Here is a 23,610-nt window from a genome sequence, read left to right as displayed (position 1 = left end):
GATGGGGAAGGAGGTGCTGTGATGATTCCTTTGCTGGATGCCACCTTACAAGGTTGAGAGCCGGCATAAGAGTCAGTACATGTGTGCATGTGGCACACAGGGCTCTTCCTGGAGGGTTACATGGAGGAACCCTAAGTACATAAGCCCATGAGAGAGACAGAGCAGGGGGAATACATCTTCTCAGCTTTTTCCTGTCTTACTTCCCTTTGTCCAGGGATTCCCCAAAACGACTAGCACCTCGGCTCACCTAGCCCCTTAGAAGCTATTTAGGAAGTCATATCTCATACCTCAAGTGTGGTGATGGATTCAAGTCCAAAATGGAAAGATGACCTGGCTCAGACGGGGCTGACCCAAGGCGCAGGAGAGCGTCAAGAGAATCTGAGGAAGCACACACATAGTCCGCCCCTGTGCCTGTCAGGCGTTGATGCCCGCCCTCCCAGCCCGGCTTTGTGAATGTGCCTGCTGTGCACAGTACCCAGCCTCACCTCAGAGTGGCTCAGGTGTGCAGAGCGCTGTGTGCTCGCAGTATCATTTTTTAAACAGGAGAAATTAAAAAGTTGTTTCAGAAATTTCTGAGAAACATGAAGCTAATTATTCCAATTAGCCTTTCTATATTACTACTTGGCATATAATTCCCATTATTAGGAATATGTAACCTACGTTTGGAAATAAGTTTTGTTTGCCAAGGTAGTTTTAAAATATGTAACACAATACTTTTTCATCTTAATGTACAAGAGGACCAAATCCTGGCTGTTTATATTCTTTTAGTTATATACAACTTTTGGGGAGATCGGTGTTTTTGTCATATTTTACCATGTAACCCTATTTTACTGGTGAGTGGACAAGAACAAGGGCATAGTAAGAAAAATTTAGAGTGACTTGTGAGTAACCAACACATATTTATATGAAGTTTGAATATTTGTATATGTTATGAATATTGGCTGCATGACAGAAATGAGAACTACAAATAGGTGAGAAATATAGAATAAATTAATTGTGGGACTAAGATAAAGGAGAGGGAATCATTGTCACGTGTCCTGTGTTCAACACTGTTAAATCTTGAGTAACATGGAGTCATACATATTTTTAGAAATGAAGAATTCTTAATTCATGGCTTATATTCACAAGGAAATCTCTAGAAGTGCAGTCTTTGTGTTTGAAATAGATTTTCTTGTTCTCATGTAGTTTATTGATTCATGTATTCATTGAATAATGTATGTTGAACATCTTTATGTGCCTTTTGGAGATCTTTTAATAAGGAGCATAAGCTATAAAACAAAATAAAAAGTGAGCATATGTACTAGGTAACCACTAAAAAAGAGAAGTTATAATATTTATGTAAGGCAACTTGTGTATTTCATAACTTGTTGATACTTCACCTATGCATAAATCCATGTTTCATGTGAAGAAACTGGTTTCTGAGACATGAAGGGACTGACCCAACAGCATGAGGATGGCAGCACAGAGCTAGGCAGTGACCCCAGGAGGGTGCAGCACCCCAAACTCAGATGAAACATCCCCCAGGAGGAGGTGCTTCCAGCCACACCTGGAATATGCAAGAAAACAGTTGTAAAAAGTAGGTAATTTTGGTGCTTATTAAATGTCCTTAATTTGTTCTATGATAATTTGGTAACTGGTTACTGTGGTTCCACAAAGGCCCCAGAACACCACCTGCTTTTGTTTGTTTGCCTATTTGTTTATTTAGAAACCAGCTGCTTTATTCAATTGTCACACATGTTCTTTTTAAGGCTCATTTTCTTGTCTATTGTAGATAGAGATTGATGTCATTGGCATATAATTATTTTATGTTTTCCTTTGAATTGTGTACAGTCTTTTGTATTGGCTTATATTATGAAATGGCTCCAACATTCAAGGTGTTAAATAATGGAGTGATCATTAACAGGCATCTTTATGTGTAAATGGAAAGTTTTCTTGTATTTCACCAATAAGCATAATACTGACTTTAGTTTTAGGATAAATACTTTTAAAAATTATCTTCAGAGAGAATTTTTCTCTTTCTACATTTCTGTGTGTGGTACTCTAATAAAACCTGCATGAAAAGTGCCAAATATGTTTTGTAATTTCACATGATCTCTCTGACCATTTAAAATAATGACATAAGCTCATAGTTGTACACAAACAATGGAATGTCTCCTAGTTTATGCATTCTAGATGCAATGAAATAGCATATACATTTTCACATCCACATACATTGTAACAAAATTGTAACCATCGAAAACAAATTGAAATTCAGATAGAAACTATAAAGTGATGAGAGAGAATCTCCCAAAAAGGGAAAATAAATTTGAATAACAGAAATCTTATTTTTTAAAATGTCAAAAGACAGTATTTTCAAAGTGCTGAATAAGGTAAAAATAATCCCTGAATTCTTGGCCAAAAAATGTTCTGGGTTTGAATTAAATAGTTTAATTTCCAAATAAAAGGCCTGAGGCTAATTACTATATACACCTCTTACTATTAAATTCTAACAGAGGTACTTCAGTAAAACTGTTCTGGGCTGAATTTTGTTCCGCTAAAACTGCATGTTTAAGTTCTAGCCCACAACATGACTGTATCTGGAGAATGGGCCTTTAACAAGGTAATTCAGTTTAAATGAATAAGGGTGGGTAGGGCCTTAATTCAATAGGTTTGGTGCCCTTATAAGAAGAGAAAGAGATACCAGAAGTCTTAGAGGAAAGGCAATGTGAAGACAAAGTGAGCAGGTGGCATCTACAAGCCAAGGGGAGAGTCTTCTCCAGAAGCCAAGCCTGGTCTTTAATTTCCAGCCCTCACAACTGTGAGAGGACAAACTTCTGTCATTCAATCCAACCACCCATGGTGTTTTGTTATGGCAGCCCAAGCAAATTAATCCAAAGACAAAAAATACATTAAAATGTAAGGACTGGGGTGGAAGGAACAATGTTACATAAATGAAATGTTGAAATAGGCTGAGAAAATAAGTAAACATTGGCTGTGTGTAAGTTTAATGAAACTGATACTTGTAGTTTAAAGGGAGTTAGTATTCAAATTCTATGTAATATGAACTGCACACTCAAAATAGCTACATTTGCATATATGTATAATTTAAAAAGAAAAAAAAGACCCTCTGTATGTGGTGGCATAGGTGGGCCATCTTCAACAAGGTCTGGTTCTCTGCCTGGTTAAGTGGGTAAGTTTGTGTGGAAGCTTTTCCATGGTGCCATATGTTGGCCAGGGAATAACAACTGCTCCTTCACCTCTGCAGTGCCTATGTTCTGTAGAGTCCTCTTTACTTCTTATGGTCAATCCCTCATTTCTCCAGTTCCCCGTTAGAGTTGATAATTGTGGGGTTAAACTTACCCTCCACAAATTTCTGTGTGCTATATCTCTTGATTGAACTCAGAGTCAACAGATGTTAAAATATGTTTAACCAAATTTTTCACTGAACCAATATATGAGGAAGGTTACAGTAACCTGGTAAAAGTTGTGTACAAAATAAATGCAGGAATTTTATGCTTAATGTAAAATTTAGAACCTACATAATTCTAGGGCTGAGAAAAGCTTTGCATTAGAGGTATAGACCAATGCAATGAGAAAAGATAAAGAAATAATTCATGTAAGAATCTGAACGAAAATGCCCAAAACAGCATTTTTCTTCTTGTAGATATGTTCACCTTTGGATAAATCCAAAGTAATCCACAGAGAAATAATAGAAGTTTTGTAAAATAAATTCAGCAAAATTTCCAAATAGGAAGTTCATGTATATCCATTCACTAGTAATAATCACTTAGAGAAAATAACATTTGAAACTGACTTTCCACAGCAGCAACAAGAGCTATAAGATGCCTGTAAAATAAGTCTGAGTAGTAAATATCATATTAATTATTGAGCTATTATTAAATGTTATTGAAGAAAATGGAGGAAGTTCTGAACAAATGTGGGCATATACCAAGTTCTTGAGTAGAGGGAATCACTTTCCTAAGATGAAATAGTGTCCAGATCTTTGTGTCCAATGCAATTCTAATAAAAATCACAAAGGAGTTTCAGGGATATTTACAAAATTGCTGAATATTTCAATTAAATAATTAATGTTAGTATTGAATAGACTCAAAGGAGAAGCCTTGACTAAAGAACTAAGTATGAGAGTATTGTTGATAAATATTAACAATGGCCTGAAAAGCCAAATGTTGGGGAAGGGGATTTAAGTCAAGATGCCCTCCATGACATTCATTCTGCATTTTGGAAGTTACAAGACAATAATCTGTGTTTGTTTCTTAGAATTTTTCAGGAGAGCAAATGAAATATTGAGGCACTGTGTGTGTGTGTTTATGAACCAATAAGCAGTAAAGCTATTTATAAGTATTAATTATCAGAGCCCCATTTTAAGGAGTATGACCCTTCCTGGGGATCCTAGGAAAGCTGGGAATGTTTTGATAGGAAAACTTAGAAAACCTATAGGCAAGTTCCTTTAAATATTTCTACAAGGATCTAATATTTTGTTAAAATAAATTCTCTGTGATTGTTCCCCATCAAGGTCACCAAGAGATGACTAAGCTACATCTACCAATTTAGACATTTGCTACATGTTCTATGTGTTCGTTTTTAAAACACTTACTAGCTAACATCTACACTCAATTAATCCAAATTTCAAAGAGGTTGGGAAAGGCAAAAATTGCAAAACAATGAAAGAGAATATGTCTACATTTGAATGTTGGCAAATGAGAATTCAGCTTTATTGCAACATTAGCTGTTAAATAGTCTAGCCTATGGCAAAGACACACAGTGTATGAACAAGAATTCATTTAACTAGTTTTGGAAATGTTTTCCATAAAGACTGCTTTGAATTATCCATTAGCATAGCTTGATGCTTTCCTTCTTCATGTTGTTGATCTCAGAATTTAAAAGAAACAAGATGTTTACTGCACATTCAGAAATTATCTGTGTATAGACTTTAAGGGCAGAATATAAAAGGAATCACAAACTGTGATACTAGATTTAGTTTTTTTTTTCTAGACATGGTAACTTTTACTAGAGACCATTATTTCCATCCTAGTAGTGGTAGTATTTGTTCTGGGAAATCTTGCCAATGGCCTCATAGTTCTGGCAAACTGCAATGACTGGGTCAAGAGACTAAAGATCTCCTCAGTGGATCGAATTCTTACTGCTCTGGCTGTCTCCAGGATCAGTTTGCTCTGGGTAATAGTAATAAATTGGTATACAGCTATGTTTAATCCAGCTTTATATTGTTCAGAAGTAAGAATTACTGTGTCTATTGCTTGGGCAGTAAGCAACCATTTCAGCATCTGGCTTGCTACCAGCCTCAGCATATTTTATTTGCTCAAGATAGCCAATTTCTCCGGCCTGATATTTCTTTACGTCAAGGGGAGAGTTAACAGTGTACTTCTTGGAATACTGTTGGGGCCTTTGGTCTTTTTGTTTTCTCTTATTGCATTGGCCAGCCTAGATGATAAAATGCCGCCTAATGAATGTGAAGGAAACATGACTTGGAAGACAAAAGTGAGGGACATTGTGCACCTTTCAAATATGAGTATACTCACACTGGCAAACGCCATTCTCTTTGCTATGTCCCTGGCATCTTTTCTACTGTTAATCTTTTCTCTGTGGAAACATGTCAAGAAGATGAAGCTCCATGGTAAAAGATCCCAAGACACCAGCATGCAGGTGTCCACCTGAGAGCCATGCAGACTGTGATCTCCTTCCTCTTGCTATTTGCCAGTTACTTCTTGAGTCTAATCCTCACAGCTTGGAGTTCAAATAGGAAGCAGAACAAGCTGTTCTTCCTGCTTTGTGATGCTCTTGAATTGGTCTATCCTTCAAGCCACTCATTTATTCTGATTTGGGGAAACCAGAAGCTAAAACAGGCCTTTCTGCTGGTGTTATGGCAGGTGAACTCCTGGCTCAAAGAATGGATACCTTCAACTGCATAGATCAATAAGGGGGGATTGTGTATGTCTTAGCAGACAACTAACTGATGGAGCCTTGAAGATTTTATCTTTCCTACTGGATTTTCCATAGTGTATGTGATTGAATGATTTTTCAGAGTGCTACCTAGAAAAGACCTAAGCTATCACGAAAAAAGTATGTTCATGTGTGTATGAAAAATATAAGATTGGAAATAATATATGCTTATTAGTTATTTTCAGGTAAACAGCCTAATTGTACAAAATATTGTAGAAATTTCTTAGGATTATGAAGCTATGTGTGTTTCACATACATGTTCTGTGTTCTACCAATTGGAAAAGTTATGACCTATATTTATGCATTTTTAAAAGTGACAACTCTCAGGAAATCATTGCTATTTTTCATTGTAATTTGTACCACAAAGAGTTTAGATTTCATTGTTTGGAACTCCTGTCTTTTGCATGGTAAACACATTAAATTCCAAATCACATATTGAGGATGGATGTTTGGGATAGGTATTAATCCATCACAGATTCTTTCTTCATGATTCATAGAGAGAAATTAGAACTGTTATTTGGAGAGGTGTGCACAATACAATCCAAGAGTGACAAACAGATGGAGAGTAAATTTTATTTATGTGTACAGTGAAAAGTACTGAAGAATATTTGATTTAAAGAAGTAGGTGAAAAGCTCAGAATAAAATGAATTGTATAATAGAGATTAAGATGAAAGAAACATGATCATGGCCTCTTACTGCTGTTGTAAGTTCCCATATGTAGTTAGAAGAGTCTTTTTTTCTATTTTTTTAATTAATGAAGACACTTTTTGATGTCAAATATTTTAGTTTTCCTCTAAACCATCTCTGGGCCTTGAATGGATAAACATCTACATCGCCCATTCTTAAAATTCCGTTTAAGCTTTAGATAAGAAGACTCAAATGTTCCCCATCTAGAAAATAATCACTAAAAGAATAGTAAAGAAATTATGGTCTGTAGTTGAATGAACCTTTTTGCATACATTAAATTGGCATCTAGTTGTCTATGTAATAAATATAGGGAATTTCCTAAAAATCTGTTTTAATGTAATCTTTGAAAAAAGATGAAATGGGAGAAAGTGTGTTGGCTTATTCATCTGATAATAAGTTTTATTATAAGAAAAATGTATAATCTTAACAACTGAATTGTGCATGATTGCATTAGGACTTTTAATATTTAGTCTTTAAAATTTTTTTATTATAATTGATATACATTATTATATTGGTTTCAGAGGTACGCCCTAGCGATTCAACAGTTTTATACACTATTTAATGCTTACCTCTGTAAGAGTAACCATCTACTAGCCAGCTAGTTAGCCATGTCAATATACAAAGATATTATAATATTACTGACTATATTCCCTGTAGTGTAGTTTCATCCATAGTGGCTAATTTATAATTGGAATTTTGTGCCTCTTTATCCCTTTCACTTATTTCACACTTTCCCCCACCCTCCCAATGACAGTCACCAGTCTCTTCTCTGTGTCTATGAGGGTGTTTCTGTTTTATTTGTTTATTTCATATGGTTTCACAAAAAGTGAAATCGTATGGTATTTGTCTTCTCTGCTTGTCTTGTTTCATTTAGCATAATACCCTCTAAGTCCTTCCATGTTGCAACAAATGGCAAGATTTTATTCTTTCCTATGGCTGACTAACATTCCATTATATATAAATACCACATCTTCTTTATCCATATCATTTATCTATTGATGAAAACTTAGGGGCTTCCATATCTCTGCTATTAAAAATGATGTGGCAATAATCATAGGTGTGCATATATCTTTTTAAATCAAGGATTTTGTTTTTTTGGGTATATTCCCAGAAGTGGAATTACAGGGTCATATGGTTTTTAAGGAACCTCCATACTACTTTCCACAGTGACTAGGCCAATGGATATTCCCACTAACATTGTAGGAGGGTTCCCTTTTCTCCTCAACCTCACCAGCACTTGTTATTTCTTGTCTTTTAGGTAGTAGGCATTCTGACTGGTGCAAGGTGTTACCTTAGTGTAGTTTTGATTTGCACTGACCTGATGATTATAAGTATAATATAAAGTTATACTGAATATCTTTTCATGTGTCTGTTGGTCATCTGTGTGTCTTTGGAAAAATATCTATTCAGTTCTGCCCATTTTTTAATTGGGTTACTTGCTTCTTTGGAGTTGAGTTGTATGGGTTCTTTATATATTTTGGATGTTAGCTCCTTATTGGATTTATCATTTACAAATATATTTTCCCATAAAGTAGGTTGCCTTTTAATTTCGTTGATAGTTTCCTTTGTTGTGCAGAGTATGTTAATCTTGATGTCATGCAATTTCATATTTTCTATATTTTAAGATAAATCCTCTCCACATCTGACTTACTTGTTTGTTTATCATCTCTAAAGTTACAATGTAAGCTTCAGAAAAGGAAGGATCGTGTCTATTTTGTTTACTGTAGAATCTCAGGACCACAGAGCAGTTGGTTCAAAAGATTTTTTAATGCATAAGTAAACAGGTGCATGAAAGACCGTATTAAGACTGAGACACCAATGAAAATAAAACATCAAAAACCCTGCAGATTGCATGAATTTCTCACTTCTGGTTTAATATTAAGGTGACAGGTATATCCAAGAGGAAGCAGTTTTCAGAGCACCAGTTAGGCTGCTCCACAGTTTTAGAGGAAATAGCACTAGAATAGAGCCTTGTCACAGTCCTATCATCTGTGTGAGGTAAAGGAAAGGGGGATCATCAGTTAGATGGTGTCTATCACAATAATATTAAGCCTATAAAAGTTGCATAAATTTGGGTATACTTTTTTTCTGTTGTAGATATTATCCTTCATGAATTTTTTTTTCTAGCTGGGCATTATTAATACAAACATGATATTTAATTCATTAAAATTGAGTTAGTAACTGCTGTCTTTTTTTCACTTTTCTTAAAGCCTTTTTGCATCTGTTTCTGTTAAAGCCTTATAATTATTTACCTTCCCATATTACTTTCATTTGTTTCCAGTATAATATTTTAGCCTCTTAAAATAAATGGGAATGGAACTTTTAGGTTCACTGCAATAGGTTAGAAAATGTAAGGATTATGACTTATTTAAAAACTTGGTAAAACTTTCCTATAAACCCACCTGAGTTTGATGTTGAGTATATTTTGATAATATAGTCAAGATCTTTAGAAGTATTGATCTATTTAAGTTCTCTATTATTAATATAAAATGTTTTCATAATTCTATGCTCTGTTAACACTTGGCTGTGTTGATTAGTTATTCAAATTTAAGGATAAAATTATTCACAACATTGCTTGTGTAAAGTTCTACTCCCCATGTAGGTATTTCTCACTTTTTATCTTAATGTTGATTTTTTTCTGTCTTCTATGTTTCTTTCATTTTTATTGAAATCTAAAAGCATAATGACTATAGCTCTAGACTGGGTGGGTCCAAACTCTGACTTTTCCATTTCCCAACTGTGTGACTTTGGGAAGTTAGTTAACCTTTCCATACCTTAGATTCTGCATCAAGCAAAGGGAGAAAGATTGTTTTCAGGTTAAATATAATTGCACATATATAGGATGTACATAGGATATAGGATATACATATATATACATGTATATAGGATATACATATATATACATGTATATAGGATATACAACCTAGGTTGGTACCATGCACAAAATAAACATTAGCTCTTTTTTAACTTCTTTATACATTTTTTGGGGGTCATCCTGCTGTTCATTTTCTTAGTTGTTGAATTGAGTATGCTACTCATTCATTTAGGAAGCTTTTTTCTAATATATGAAATAATGGAATGTGAATTTTTAACCTCAAATGATTTTTTCAAGTTTGATTATATGGACCTTTTTTTGTTGTTGAGTTCTAAATGTTGGTCTCTTACTTGGAAACCTAGTTACTAGAGAACAGTTTAATTTCCAAATTAAATTCTTTTTAATTGATTTAACATTTAATTGCTTTATATTCTCTGTAATATCTGTTCCCAGATTCTGTTGGGACACTCTTTGTCAGAGCATTTATGGTCCAGGTGTGTAAGCATTTCATGTATATTTGAAATGATTGTGTACAGACTTCTGTCAAGTACAGATTTCACATAAAAGTATTTGATCAACCTGCTGATTCTGTTCCTCCAATTTCTCATGTCATTACTTATTCTGCTTGATCTATCAGTCTATGAAATGTGGGTTCAGTTCTCACTCTGTGGATTCATCAGTTTCTCTTTGTGATTCTTTTGGTTTTTGATTTATTTGTTTAGGTCATGCAATGTTAGGTGTGTTCAAATTCATGGTAATTGCACCTTTTCCATGGATGTTTCCTGTTACATTACTCTGAAATAACCCTTCTTTAACCATTGGTGCTGTTTACTTTAAATGCTAGTTTGTCTGATATGTTGTTTGGATAGTAATATTAGTTATAATTCAGCTAGAGGCAAATATAAACAAATAAGCAAGCAATAACAATTAACCACATGGAAAAATATGTATCTCTCCTATAACTAAAAGGTACACACATAAGCATTTGTGGCACAAATATGTCCAAGAGAAGAGTGAGACTCTATCACTAATAATGGAAAGGATAATAGACACTGGGAGACAAACAGCTGCTGTCACTATGATCACTAGTATTTGACACATCTTTATTGATTTACTTTCACTCACTGTGGTTTTCTAAGTTGGGTGTACCTTTTGTAAACAGAGGTTATTATGTTTTACTTTCTTATTAAATATGAAATTGTCTTTTGAACAGAAATAAAGTAAGTTTATTCATATTTATGGTAATTTCTCATGACATTGGACTTGCTTTTACCATTTTGTTAGAGTTCTGCTATTTATAACTCTTTCTCTTTTCTTTTTGTTCTCTTTTCTTGCTCTGGGATTAGGCTGATGGAATTCCTTTTATTCCTTTCTCCATCTACTCTAAGTATTTCTTTCTACATCACAAACCACCCCCAAAATTAGTAGGTTAAACAGCAGCCTAGATGTCCTGTGGATTATCTGGGTTTGTCCAGGCAGTTTCGAACTGTGCTCTTTCATTTCATTGCTGTCAAATGATGGCTGGACCAGAATCATCTGAAGGCTCAAGTGGAATGAACATCTAAAATGATTCAGTCCAATGGCTGGCACGTGATGCAGGTTGTCAGTGAGGCACTCCGAAGGAGCTGTCCACTGAGGTACCTTAATGGCCTCTTCCTGTGGCTTGGCTTCCCACAGCATGGTGGCTGGGTTCCAAAAGTGAATGTTCCAAAGGACAGGCAGTGAATGATTCTAATATCATGAAACTGGTCCTAGAAACTGGCACAGCATCACTTATGCCATATGCTACTGCTCAGTTACAGAGCCTGCCCAAGTCCAAAGAGAGGGGACGAAGACCCCCTTCTCACTGGCAGAAATGGCAACAAGATTGTGGCCATTTTTATTCCACCACATAATTTGTAATTTTCAGAATTATGCCTTCTTTTCCTGTTTACTGGTTATTTAAAAGTTAAAATATAAGATAGTTTATTTTTTACAAAAGCGAAATATATCTCCATTCTTCTATTATCCTCAATCAAGACTAATTCCTTGATATTCAGTTGAACTTGATCTTCCCATATATTTCTAAATATTCCACTAACTTAATAAAGATTCTACAATAGTTCCAATATCTGAAGCTTGTCCCAGTAAGAGAATTATACACCAAATAACAGATTTGAAAAAATAGTTCACCAAAACTATTAGAAATCACAGAAGTTAAGGAATATGTCATAACTGTAGCAGAAGATTCAAAGGTATTTTTCTTTAACATATGAAAGCAAAAATAAGAGAACCAGGGTCTTGAATAATATAGTAAGTATGCTTAATACTATGTTTTTATATATGTCAAAGTTTGTAACTTAAAGCAAAAAGCATATTTTCTCCTAATGGAATTTATTCAAAGAAAACAAAAGAAAAAAATGGAATTTTACAGTGTACATTTGTAAATGAGATTATCATAACCATAAAAAATTTAAAAGGAAATAGAATACAAATCAACCACTTGTATTCTTGTAGTCCTAAAGCAATCAAGTAGAGATCTTGAAACTATTTTCCTACTTAGGGGAAAAGACTTGAGACAAAAGGCTTGATGGTACCAGGATAAGGAATCCTAAAATCTGATGTTCTTTGGTCAAAGCTCACCATAAGAGTGAAGGTTGTTATAGAATGTTGTATTAAAAGCACTGGTAGACATGAAATACTTCTCTCTGAAATAAGCTAGTTAGTTAATGATTCTCCACATTGTTGTATTGCTTGTTGAAATATTTTAAAGAGCAAAAAGAAACTTAGGAGTTAACTAAGTATAACTGTCTCATTTTACAAAAGTAAGCTGAGGTTTGCAGGTGATTAGCTGACAGTAAGTAGTGAGGCTGGAACTAGAGTTCACATCTTCCCATTCTCAAGTCTGTACACCACTATGAGGGACTCATTGCTCCAAATTACAAATGCAGAGCAACGTCAAAGTAAATTTCTTCCCTTTTAATGTGTCATTTACACTATTGCATATACATATGGCAAAGTACAAATATAATCAATATCAAGTAATTTTACATAAGCTCATATATATCCTTTTGCAAAAATCTACTTTAAACATTACAGAGCATGGGTAATCATCTCTGTCCCCCACTGAAATAAAGTTGAGAAGAGTTAAGATTTCCTATACTGTCTGTGGTAGGAAGACAACAGCTTCCCAAAGATGTCCACATCCTAATTCCCAGAATCTAAAGGAATTAGGTTCAAATTACAGGGCAAAGGAGAATTAAGAGTATTGATCAACTGAATCTGAAATGGAGAGATTATCCTGGATCATCCAGGTTGGACCAGTGTGATCACCAGGGCCCTTAAATCTGGAAGAGGGGGGCAGAAGAGACACTGTCAGAATGAAATGATATGAGAAAGATGCAGCCAACCATTGCTGCCTTTGAGGATGGAAGGGGGATCTGTGCCAAGGCATTTGGGTGACGTCTAAACACTGGAAAAGACAAAAGGCCTGGATTCCTCCTTAGAACTTCTAGAAAGGAAGACAGCCCTCCTGATGGCTGGATTTTTTAATAAATCAGTGATATCTATTTCCAACTGCTGAACTACAGAACTGCAAGATAACAGATCTGCTTTGTTTTAGGCTACGGCATTTGTATTGACTTGCTACAATAGTAATAGATAAATATAATGTCCACAGTCATCCCTTGCTTTCCTGTGGTCCCTGTCCGATTTGGAGCCTTGTTATAAAATGGCTACCAGAGGGGACTAAAACTATTATTAGTACTAATTCAAGGCAACAATCTGTTGACTTAGTTGCCTTGACTGACTGTTCACTTAGTAGGTCACTGGTGGACTTGATGTCAATGGCCAAGTCTAGGTCAGTGACAGTGACTTGGTCGATGATGAATTCTGGAGGAGGAAAAAGGAAAGAACAGTTCCTCTATTTTCTAGCAAAAATATTTTCACCATGTCTATAACCTTCCCATTCCTAGGGAGATCTTTTTCTGGAGGAAACATGTGACATAAAAGAATATATTGGATCAAATGTGGTCTCACCACAAGTCTCTTCTGCCAACCTCTAGAAAGTCCAGGAAACTAACTGCCACTCAGAAGTATGCTCAGTGTCCCCTATGCCACCCTCCTTAGAGGGGTCAGTTTAGGAAGGAGTATTTGATACTGTGTCTCTAAATCTGAACTAGTCAAACTGGAACAGAATAAAAACTCCAAAGAATCCATCTCTATAATCTTTCCAGGTTCCTAAAAATTAAAAAAAAACAAAAACAAAAAACTGAAGGAGCAGAGAGCAAGGACCTGTTTTCAAGACGCATAAGCAAGAATGGAACTAACTGTAAAATGGGCAACACCTACCATTTAAAAAAATTTAACAGGTTTTGCCTAGGACTTCATTTTCCAGTCTGTCCCACTGAAGCCACAACACAGACATTTTAACCATAAAAACATCATAACCATGTAAGCCTGCTGAGCACACAACCAGGGTCTTCTGGGGCTATGGTGAAAGGTACTCAGTTACTGCGGCTGCCTAGTTAAGCAAACTATGGGCTCCCTGCCAGTGAGGCCAAAATCATAAGCTCTCTAATTAAGTAGCTCTGCTTTATCATTTATTCATATTAAATGCAAAACCCCAACCCCAGCATCTGATATATTGAGAGTCACCAGAGGAAGGGTTGAGAAGAGGACGATGGGAGAAAGTGACCATTTTCATGCAGATGAATGAACATCCTCCTCCTGAAAAACCTAACCGAATTCAGGAAGAACTACGGAAAGAAAGCCTTTGCAGGAAAGCTTCCTTTCTCTAGTCCATGTGGACACCCATTTCTTTCCTTTCTCAGTGTGTTTCACATTTCCCTTCCAGACACTCCAGACACACTGACAGCCAGTGCAGGGGACTGAGCTAGCTGCTAGAGCACCTTGAATTGTACCAACTATAAAGTGAGGATACTCCCTGGGAATTTGTCCTCCTGAATTAAGTCAAATAAAGCCTCTTTAGCAAGAGTAGTGAAGGGGACCACAGAAAGCATCAGTAGCTTCCTAATCACCAACCGTAATCCCATGTGGCCCAGCCTTATTACCTTTATGAGGTCAATTCGAACGCCTAGTTTGACCACCCAATTCACCCAAGGCTTCAGAGCTCAGCGGTCCATCTCCACCTTACCACAAAGTTGATATGATTTTACCCATTTCACTTTGCAATATTCACTGCAGGTCTCTCTGTACTCATACACGCACAGACCAATTTTAGCCCTGTTTTCTAAAAGACCTCTAAACGGTCCTCTTGTGGGAGATATGATGGAGTGCGTCACAAATGGTGCACCCAGGTGGAGACAAGGAGGGCCTCTATAAGCAGGGCGCTGGCATGGAGCTCGCGAAGGCAGGGAGGCAGGTGGCAGGCCCTGGGTGGGCAGGACCCAGAGCTCCGTGGGGCTTTTACACAGCCTTCAGCCCCGGTCTCTGCTGGTGGCATTCCTAGGTGACTGTAAACAAACAAACAGCTTGGTCCACACAATAAAGATGCCATGGAGAGAATGCCAGAAGAAGGAAATGGGGAGGAGAGGCAAGGAGGAGTTTGGAGGAAAACACTGGCAACGTCCTTTGTGAAGTCAAGTTGCATGGACCCATTTCCGTGGACACCATTTATCTGCCTTTCAGAGGGGCCAGGGAGGAATTCTAATTCCTCTAGATGGTTGAGATGACTTCTCTACTGGCATAAGGCTGCAAGTGTGTCATGTAGGCTGGAGCCAAATAACGCTTAACTGAGCCCCAGAAATGCTTTTTGTGTCAGAGTGGGGGACTGCATTTCAGACCAAGTATCACAGTGAGTCATGAGGCGTTAGTCCAGAAGGTCTAATCCGGCCCCCAGTTTCGTAAAAGCCCTTTGAGCCTGCTGGCTACTTTGACTCTAAGCAAGCGCCCTACTGCAAAATGTACCCGAATCCTGGCAGGATCCTGGGATAATAGTAACCACTACTCCTACCTCTAACTCCTGTAACTACTACAAATACCCCCAAGTATAGGATTTCACATGGGCTACTATCTTCTTTGATTCGTACCACGGTCCTGTGTGCGAGGCTTTATTCTCCCCATTTTCCTGTTGAGGAAACGAAGCTGAGAGACTAAACGACTGCAGGTTCCTGTGCGCAGATTCGCGCTGGTGGGGTGGCAGGAACTGGAGTACTTGGCCGTGCGGGCCTGGCTCCTGGGGTGACCGCCCCAGGCCCCTAGGGGGCAGTGTGGAGCTGCGCTGCGTCCCGGGCGGAGGCACCGACTCCAGCCCGCACAGGAGATGCAAAACAGGCTGAGAAGATAGATGCGAGGCTGCGGGGCTGGCAAGTCTGCCTCAGCGCTCAGTTAAAAGTCACGACCCTTACCTGGAAAGGGGTTCATTATCGCATATGCACAAGTCCCCTCACAGGGTCGAACTCCCATGATGTTTTTGGGTCTCAGTTTTCTTTATTTAAAAGTCCGGTTGACTCCCGCCTCTCAGAAAGCACAGGGTTGACCTAATAGCAGTGAGAGAAACCCCTCGGTAATAATTGCTAATATCCACTGAGTGCTTAACGATGTGCCACAGGCATCTATCATGCTATGGGATACCAAGCCTAAGGTAGTCTCATTATTCCCCTTTCTAGAGGAAGAAAACCATGGCACAGAGAGGTTAAAGAACTTATGAAAGTTCACACAATATGCGTTACAGAATCAGGAAGCAAACCTGTGGGCAGTCTGATGTTAGGGTCCATGCTGTCCGCCACTCTACTCTTTGTTCCCCCAGCGCAGTTATCCTACTGATCTCCTCTGCTGGCTTTGTCTGGTGAAATATGCCACTGTTCATAGGAACTGTTCGTGCCACCTAAAGCAGGGGTAAAACACACACACACACACACACACACACACACACACACACACACACACGCAAACACCTTCTTTTTCTGGAAATTAAATTTCCTTGGCAAGTCCTGTGCAAGGAAGTATAACCCAAACACAATAGCACAATAGCAAGAGCTTGGGAAGCAAGCAAGAAGTTTGTGAAAAACTTGAAGCCAAATAACACCCGCAAACAATAGGACTCAAATGAGACAATGATGCAATAGAAGAAGGGAAAATTTTATTTGCATAGCCACATGAGATTATTTCCTAGTCTGGAAAAGGGCAAGAATGGTATTCTCACTGTGCGAAACTGAATCTCCATACTCTTTGAGGAGAGTTGAACTAATAGTTATGAAAGTATTGAAGGTGAATGAATAACCTACTTCCTCTAGAAGCTTTGACTTGTTCTTGACCATCTAAAAAAATAGTTCCAGATGGAACAAATGTAAAAAAATAATTAACTGAAAGATTTAAATCCCAACATATTAATAGCACTTTTGGTATAGGTGGTCCAAACAAAGCAAGGGGAAAACAGAGATTGTCAGATTAATTAAATAAAAAACAAGACCCAACTGTATGCAGTCTAAAAGAAACTCACTTTAATATGATGATATAGGTTGAAAATAAAAACATGGAAAAAGATATACCATGCTAAAATTAATCAACATAAATTGGAGAAGTTATACTAATATCACATAATGCAAACTTTGGAAGAAGAAAAATTAGTAAGAATAAAACATTTTTAAAAATTACCGAAGATTAATTTCTAAGATGATATAAGTCTTAAGTATGTTTTGGAACCTAGTAAGAGAGTTTCAAAGTACCTCCAAAATACATGAAGTATGATTGGTAGAAATGAAAGAGAAAAAACAAATCCATAATCTGCATCTGGAAATTATAACAGTCTTCAGTCAGTGACTGCTAGAGCAGGTAGACAGAAAATCAGTAAGGACAACGAAGGCTGAACTATCAACCAACTTGACCTAATAGGTATGAATAGAAACCTCCATCCAACGACAGCAGAGCACATGCTTGAAGTAAACATGGAACATTCAGCAGTGGATAGACATATTCTGGCCCATAAAACAAGTCTTAAAACAATTAAAATAATTAAAATTATGCAAACTATGTTATCTGACCATAAGAGATTTAAATGCAAAATCAGTAAGACAAAAATAATCTGGGTACTGCAAATATTTAAAATTAAACAATGTACATCAAAAAGAAAGTATCAAGGGAAATTGCAAACATTTTGAAGTAAATGAAAATAAAAATACAACATATCAGAATCACAAGGTTGAAGGCAAAGCAATGCCTGTAGGGAAATTTATGGCATAAAATTCTTATACTAGAGAAGAAGAAAGGTCTTATGTCAATATGGTAAAATTCCAGCTTAAGAAACAAATAAAAGAAGAGCAAATTAGACCCAAAGGCAGCAGAGGTTCAAAACAAAACAAATCAGAAATCAATAAAGTTGAAAATAGTAAACAATAGAGAAAATCAGTAAAACTAAAAGGTAGGGTTTTTTTAAAGATCAATGCAATTCATAAAATACTAGCTAGACTGATGAAAAAAGATATATGACACCAGTTACCTATACTAGGAATAATAAAAAAAAGGGATAGCCTTATAGACTCTTGACACTAAACAAAGTAATATTGCTAATAATTCTTGCCCATAATTTGATAACTTAGATGAAATGGATCAATTCCTTGAGCTATATAAAATACGAAAACTCACTAAAGAAAACAATAGATAACCTGAATAAACAATTATTAAATAAATTAAATTTATAATTTAGAAATCTTCCAAAAGGAAAAATCCAAGCCCAGATCATATCATTGGCAAATTCTACCAAATATTTGAGAAAGGCAACTAACAATTTTACACAATGTATTCTTGAAAATGAAATGCAAGGAATTTCAAAACCAGGCATAGTTATCACCAGAAAGAAAGAATAGATAAGAGTTATTTATGGACTTTGAGGCAAAAACCGTCAATAAAATGTAACTAAATCAAACACATCAATATATAAAAAGGATAAGATATTAAGATAGAGTTTATCTAAAGATGTAAAGGTAGTTTAATTGAGCTAAATAATATTTCATTGTATAGATATAGGGCATTTTGTTTATGCATTCATCCATTTGAACATTTGAGTTTCTATTTTTTGGCTATTATAGGTAAGACTGCTATGAACATTCATATACAGGTTTTTGCACAGACCCTGCATTTTTATTTCTCCTGGGATTATGCCTAAATAGGGAATTTTCTGGGTCTATTGCTGATAACTATTGTTTAAAAATCTTGGGTTATGTTTCATGTCTTGAGTAAATCTAATCATAATTGTTTATATAAAGGCAAAACAGAATTTAATATTGGATCATATTTAATGTCTTGAGAAACTGCTAGACTGTTTTCCAAAGCAGCAGCACCATTTTAACACTCTCAACAGTAGCATGTGCAGGTTCTGATTTCTCCACATTCTGGCCAATGTTTTTTATTATTTAACTTTTTAGTTCTAGTCATTCTGGTCGATGTGAAGGGGTAGCTCATTATGGCTTGGATTTGCATTTACCTGATGACTAATAATATCAAGCGCCTACTCTCATGCTTATTGAACATTTGTGTATCTTCCTTGATAAAAACGTCTATTCAGATCCTTTGCCCATTAAAAAAATTATATATAATTTTGCATAAAAAGAGTTATGCATTTTATATTAAGGGGAAGAAACGGATGGAAAGTTGGAATAATAAAAGACTCTATATGCTAAATCATTTTGCTCTGAATATGTAGATATCTTAGTATTTTAAAATATTAACGAGAACTCAGTGGTACAAAACAACTATTTTACTATGCTCCCAGATTCTGTGAGTCAAGTGATTCACACAGGGCCCAGTGGAATGGCTTGTTTCTCCTCCAAAATGTCTTGAGTCTTCAACCTCAGAATACCCAGACAGCTGAATGTGACTCAAAGGGCAGGGCTGGAATTACCAAGCAGATTCTTTACATATCTGTCACTTGAGTGGGGTGATTTAAAGTCTGGGCTCAGCTGGAATGGCTGATCAGACTGCCTCCATGTGGCCTTTTCATGTGGCTTGGGTCGCCTTGCAGCATGCTGGTCTCAGATTTGTTAGACTTCTTACAGAGTGCTCAGGACTCTAACAGGAAATGTTCTAGAGATTAAGGCAAAAACTGCATGGCTTTTCATACTTAGAAGTTCCATAATGTCATACCCACTACACCATATTGGTCAAAGCAGCCACAGCCCACCCAGCTTCAAGAGGAGGGGTTGCAGAGACCAGATCTCAGTAACAAGAAGGTTAAAGAGTTTGCAGTCATGTTTCCAAATTGCCAGAGACTCCAAGAGATCCTGGTATAACGTCAGTAAGATTTCCTATATTTACATAAACGTTGGGTACTTTTACATAACATGTATTGGTTAGATGATTAATAAAAATAAACTTTGACTATTATGTAAGATACTTGCTGCATGCAGTGATTAGGAAAATATGCCTCTAAAGGGCTAAGGTCTCTGATTCCAGGGAGCATAATAGGTTATGTAAGGGCAAAAATGAACTAAAAGTAAGAGGTGTAATTCCCCCAGTGAAAAATAAGCACCCCTAACTCCCAGTTTCTTTGCAAAACTACTTCCTGTCATGAAGATATGAATTTATTTTCCTTTGTATAAAACCAATTAACTAACACGAATGGTTACCCCAATTACCAGGTAAATTTTGAATGAAGGGTGTAATAAATGGTGCTTCTGAATCCTCTGACTTGAGTACTAGTTATTGTTTACCTTGACAGCATGATGTCATGGGTTTTATCTGCTTCACTGTATAAAACGATGAGGTTCTTTCTGTTCTTGCAACCCCTTAGGGTATTGCCTGTGAGGTGCATCAGATTCTGATTTAATGCTAATTCAATAATAAAACTGTTTTCTTTCTCTATTACCTTTGTGGAGAGATTTTCTGGGAAGGGAAAATATTTTGCTTTTAATTATATTTACCCAACAGCTGGCGGGCCCATGTTCCTATGCTCTGCAACCCATCGATCACCCTGTTCCCTTCTGTGAACAGCTCCCCAGCCAGCCACTGAGCAGGGCACGGATTCAATGGCAGGCCTGCTCTGGGAAGGCTCAGGACACCGCTGACGGGCACCGTGGTTTTGCAAACTACCACCGGCTTTCCTGACACTTTCTCAGGCCTGTATTACTGCCCAAGACCTTGAATCTTTCCTTCCCTCTCCCTCCACAAGGCTCAGATTACATGCACATAACAGCTTTCCAGCCTTCTCCCTCCTTGATTTCAAACTTTTCCCCCAGTAATTTCCTTGCTTCTCAGAGCTCCAGACTGAGACAGCATCTCTAGGTTGGGGGTTAATGTTTCTTGTTTATAACTAAGATGAATGAATCAAAGAAGTTTAAATCTTAAAGAAAGATGACATCATTAAAAAAATATTTAAAAACTTATCTCTATCTTGTGTTTTGACAAACCAGGATTGAAATTCTAATGCACAGCTTTATATGGAAATTACAGCAATTTCACAGCAGCAGGTAATATATCTGCTTCTGAAAATCACTAGTTGACATCTTCACAAGAATAAAGGTGGTTTTCTCAAAGATAACTAAGATGTTGGGAACATACTGGAACATTCCTTTGTCAGTGGACATCAAAGTATAAGAAAAAGGAATGTATTGAACAGTAAATCACAAATTGTTTGCACAAATCTCTAACACCTCATTTATAAATCGGAGTGCTGAAGGCAGAGATTTCTTATCAGCAGGCATGGTAAATCCACTGAAGAACATGTTTATGATCATTTCTGCTGGAGGATTTTCAATGGCGATTTTGGGAAATGAATTCATTGTATTAATTAACTGAACTGATTGTATCAGGAGCTGGACGTTCTCCCTGATGATTTTATTCTCACCTGCTTGGCTATTCCAGAATATTCCTGCTGCGCATAATAATTTTAAGTATAGGCTTAGATATAATCTGTGAGGAAATACTTATTGTGCAATAATAATCTGATAAATTTGGAAATTCTCTGGACAGGATCCAGTTATTTCTGCATGTCCTGTACCACCTGCCTGTGTCTTCTATCTCCTCAGGACAGCCAATTTATCTAATCCCATTTTCCTCTGGATGAATGGAGAATTCATAAAGTGCCTCTCTTTATTGTACTGGGGGAAGCCCTCTCTTTCTGCTTGTACCTTGTTCAGGATACAGTAGTTAAGAGTCTGATCAAACCCAGGTAAACACTGAAAAGGAATTTGACATTGCACTTAATGGTGAGAAATATAACTGACTTCTCATATGTGCCTTCACATGATGTTCACCGTCCCCTTTGCAGTGTCACTTGCCCCTTTTCTCCTTTTCCTCCTCTCCTTAGGAGCCACATCAGGCAGATGGAGGGTACAGGTTCTAAAGATCCTGGCACAGAGGCCCATGTGAGAGCTGTGAAGTCCATGATTTCATTCTTACTCTTCTTCTTTAGGTACTATTTGAACAATACTATGATAAATGTGGCCTATCTCATACTAGACAGTTTGGGAGCAAAGATTTTTGCTAATGTGCTGGTATTTTTCTATCCAGCCCTCCATCCAGTTCTTCTGATTTTAACCGCAAATTGAAATAGGATTCTCTCTGAAGTGTTGCATGAATTTTCTCATAAAACATGCCTGAAATGATTATGATTTTCTCAAGAATGAAGACAACAAAAAGGACTCCATGCACATTGCTTTCATTTTTCCAATTCCTTTTACTCTGTCCTCTGATAGGTCACTCAGCCTTATTGAAAGCCCCTGGACAGGAATAATTTGAAAGAAAAAAGAAAAAGATTTTGCTGGGTTTCCATCAGACTTGTCATGATATAATTAATAGTAAAATTAGAATATATGGATAATGCATTTTATCTGAGGCAAAATCTGAGAGATCTTATCTCACTTAATTTCCACTGTATTGGTTTGAAATACAAATATATAAAGAATCACCATGAATATATATTAATATATTATATGGTATATAATTTATATACATAATATATATAGGCTTGCTTCTTAAAGAAGGGTAAAGATTTTAAGTTTTCATTTAAAACTAGAAAGGGGTAACAAAATGAGAACAGTAAATATGTTGAGTAATATGTTGAAATTTTAGCGAAAAATTTTAAAAATGCATATATGAACACAAAAATAAAGTCACTTGAAAGCTCCATGTCATTAGTGTCTCCTAAAACCAGTCATGATGTGTTGATATTTCAGATTAAATGCATCAAAGTATAGTTAAGTACCCCAATTATAGTAAAAGGGTCTAAACCTCTGACTTAGAATTTGGAATATAAATCTTGGAATATTCATCTGGTTATTACTAGAAGCTTAAAAATGAAGACATAGCCCAGAAAATGTGGGGAATTGAAAACATCATTAGCAGCATACAACATTGCATTTCATAAAAATCTCTTTTAACAAGGAAACAAATTCCTGTAAGGAAACAAAAAAAGATGATGGGCAACTACATAGGTTAAAGAGTAAGTTCAATAAAGAATGAGTACATTAAAAAAACACAAGGGGAAAAAAGTAATGCATGACAAAAGAAAGGACAAAATAACGCAATACCAGAGAACCCTTAATAACAAGGTGACTCTGGTGAGCAAGAAAAGGTTTTGATAATTAATCCTAAAGAATTGCCATTGGTCAATTTTTCAACACTGTTACAACACATTTCTAAAAAGCAACATATAGAAAATCAAATTAGTGAAATAAAAGTTAACACACAGAAAAATATCTTAGATAGTGTAGGCCCCCAAAACATTACAATCTCTCTGATGCACTTGGATTTAATTTTCAAATATTTTCTTCAGTTTTGTATTGGTTCCATTCTGTCCTCTTCCTCTTTCTCTTTCATATGTGTAATATTCTGATACTTCCTTTTGGTATGATTGCCAATTGTCTAGGATGATTTTAAACCAAGGTGAGCATAATACTTAAAATGAAGACTTGCTCACCAGGAAATATAATACTTTTTCTCAACATGTTGGTATTTAACCAGCATTGTGTTGAATGAGTAAATGAAGGGATTCAAAAAATGTTCCAAATATCACCAAGACAATGGGAATTTTGATGAGATGCAAGAATAGTGCTTGGAAAGAAAGATATTTATATGTGGCTAGATAACAAATGTAAAAAATTAAGTGCTAAATATTGAAGACACAAAAGCATCAGAAATCATAAAATGAATATTTGAAAATTTTAATACCTCATGAACTTTGGCTGGTGCTTGCCATGACTAAAATTGTATCTGG

General features: G+C 36.3%; 1 protein-coding gene and 1 pseudogene across 1 annotated transcript; both read left to right on the top strand.

Annotated features, from left to right (window-relative positions):
* Positions 1-5,007: 5,007 nt before the first annotated feature.
* LOC118923243 (putative taste receptor type 2 member 33) lies at positions 5,008-5,927 on the top strand (the record flags this gene model as incomplete). The annotated part of the gene is given in 2 exon segments (XM_036906831.2): positions 5,008-5,661; positions 5,664-5,927. Coding segments are annotated over 2 exon segments (918 nt in total), but the record flags the coding sequence as incomplete, so codon positions are not given.
* A 15,168-nt stretch (positions 5,928-21,095) lies between these two features.
* Positions 21,096-21,943, top strand: LOC118923248 (taste receptor type 2 member 8-like; annotated as a pseudogene).
* The last annotated feature ends 1,667 nt before the right edge of the window (positions 21,944-23,610 follow it).

The sequence above is a fragment of the Manis pentadactyla genome, chromosome 14, assembly GCF_030020395.1.
Source record: "Manis pentadactyla isolate mManPen7 chromosome 14, mManPen7.hap1, whole genome shotgun sequence".
Classification (NCBI taxonomy): domain Eukaryota; kingdom Metazoa; phylum Chordata; class Mammalia; order Pholidota; family Manidae; genus Manis; species Manis pentadactyla.
The sequence above is the reverse complement of the archived record's forward strand: the minus strand, read 5'-3'. Positions and strand labels throughout refer to the sequence as shown.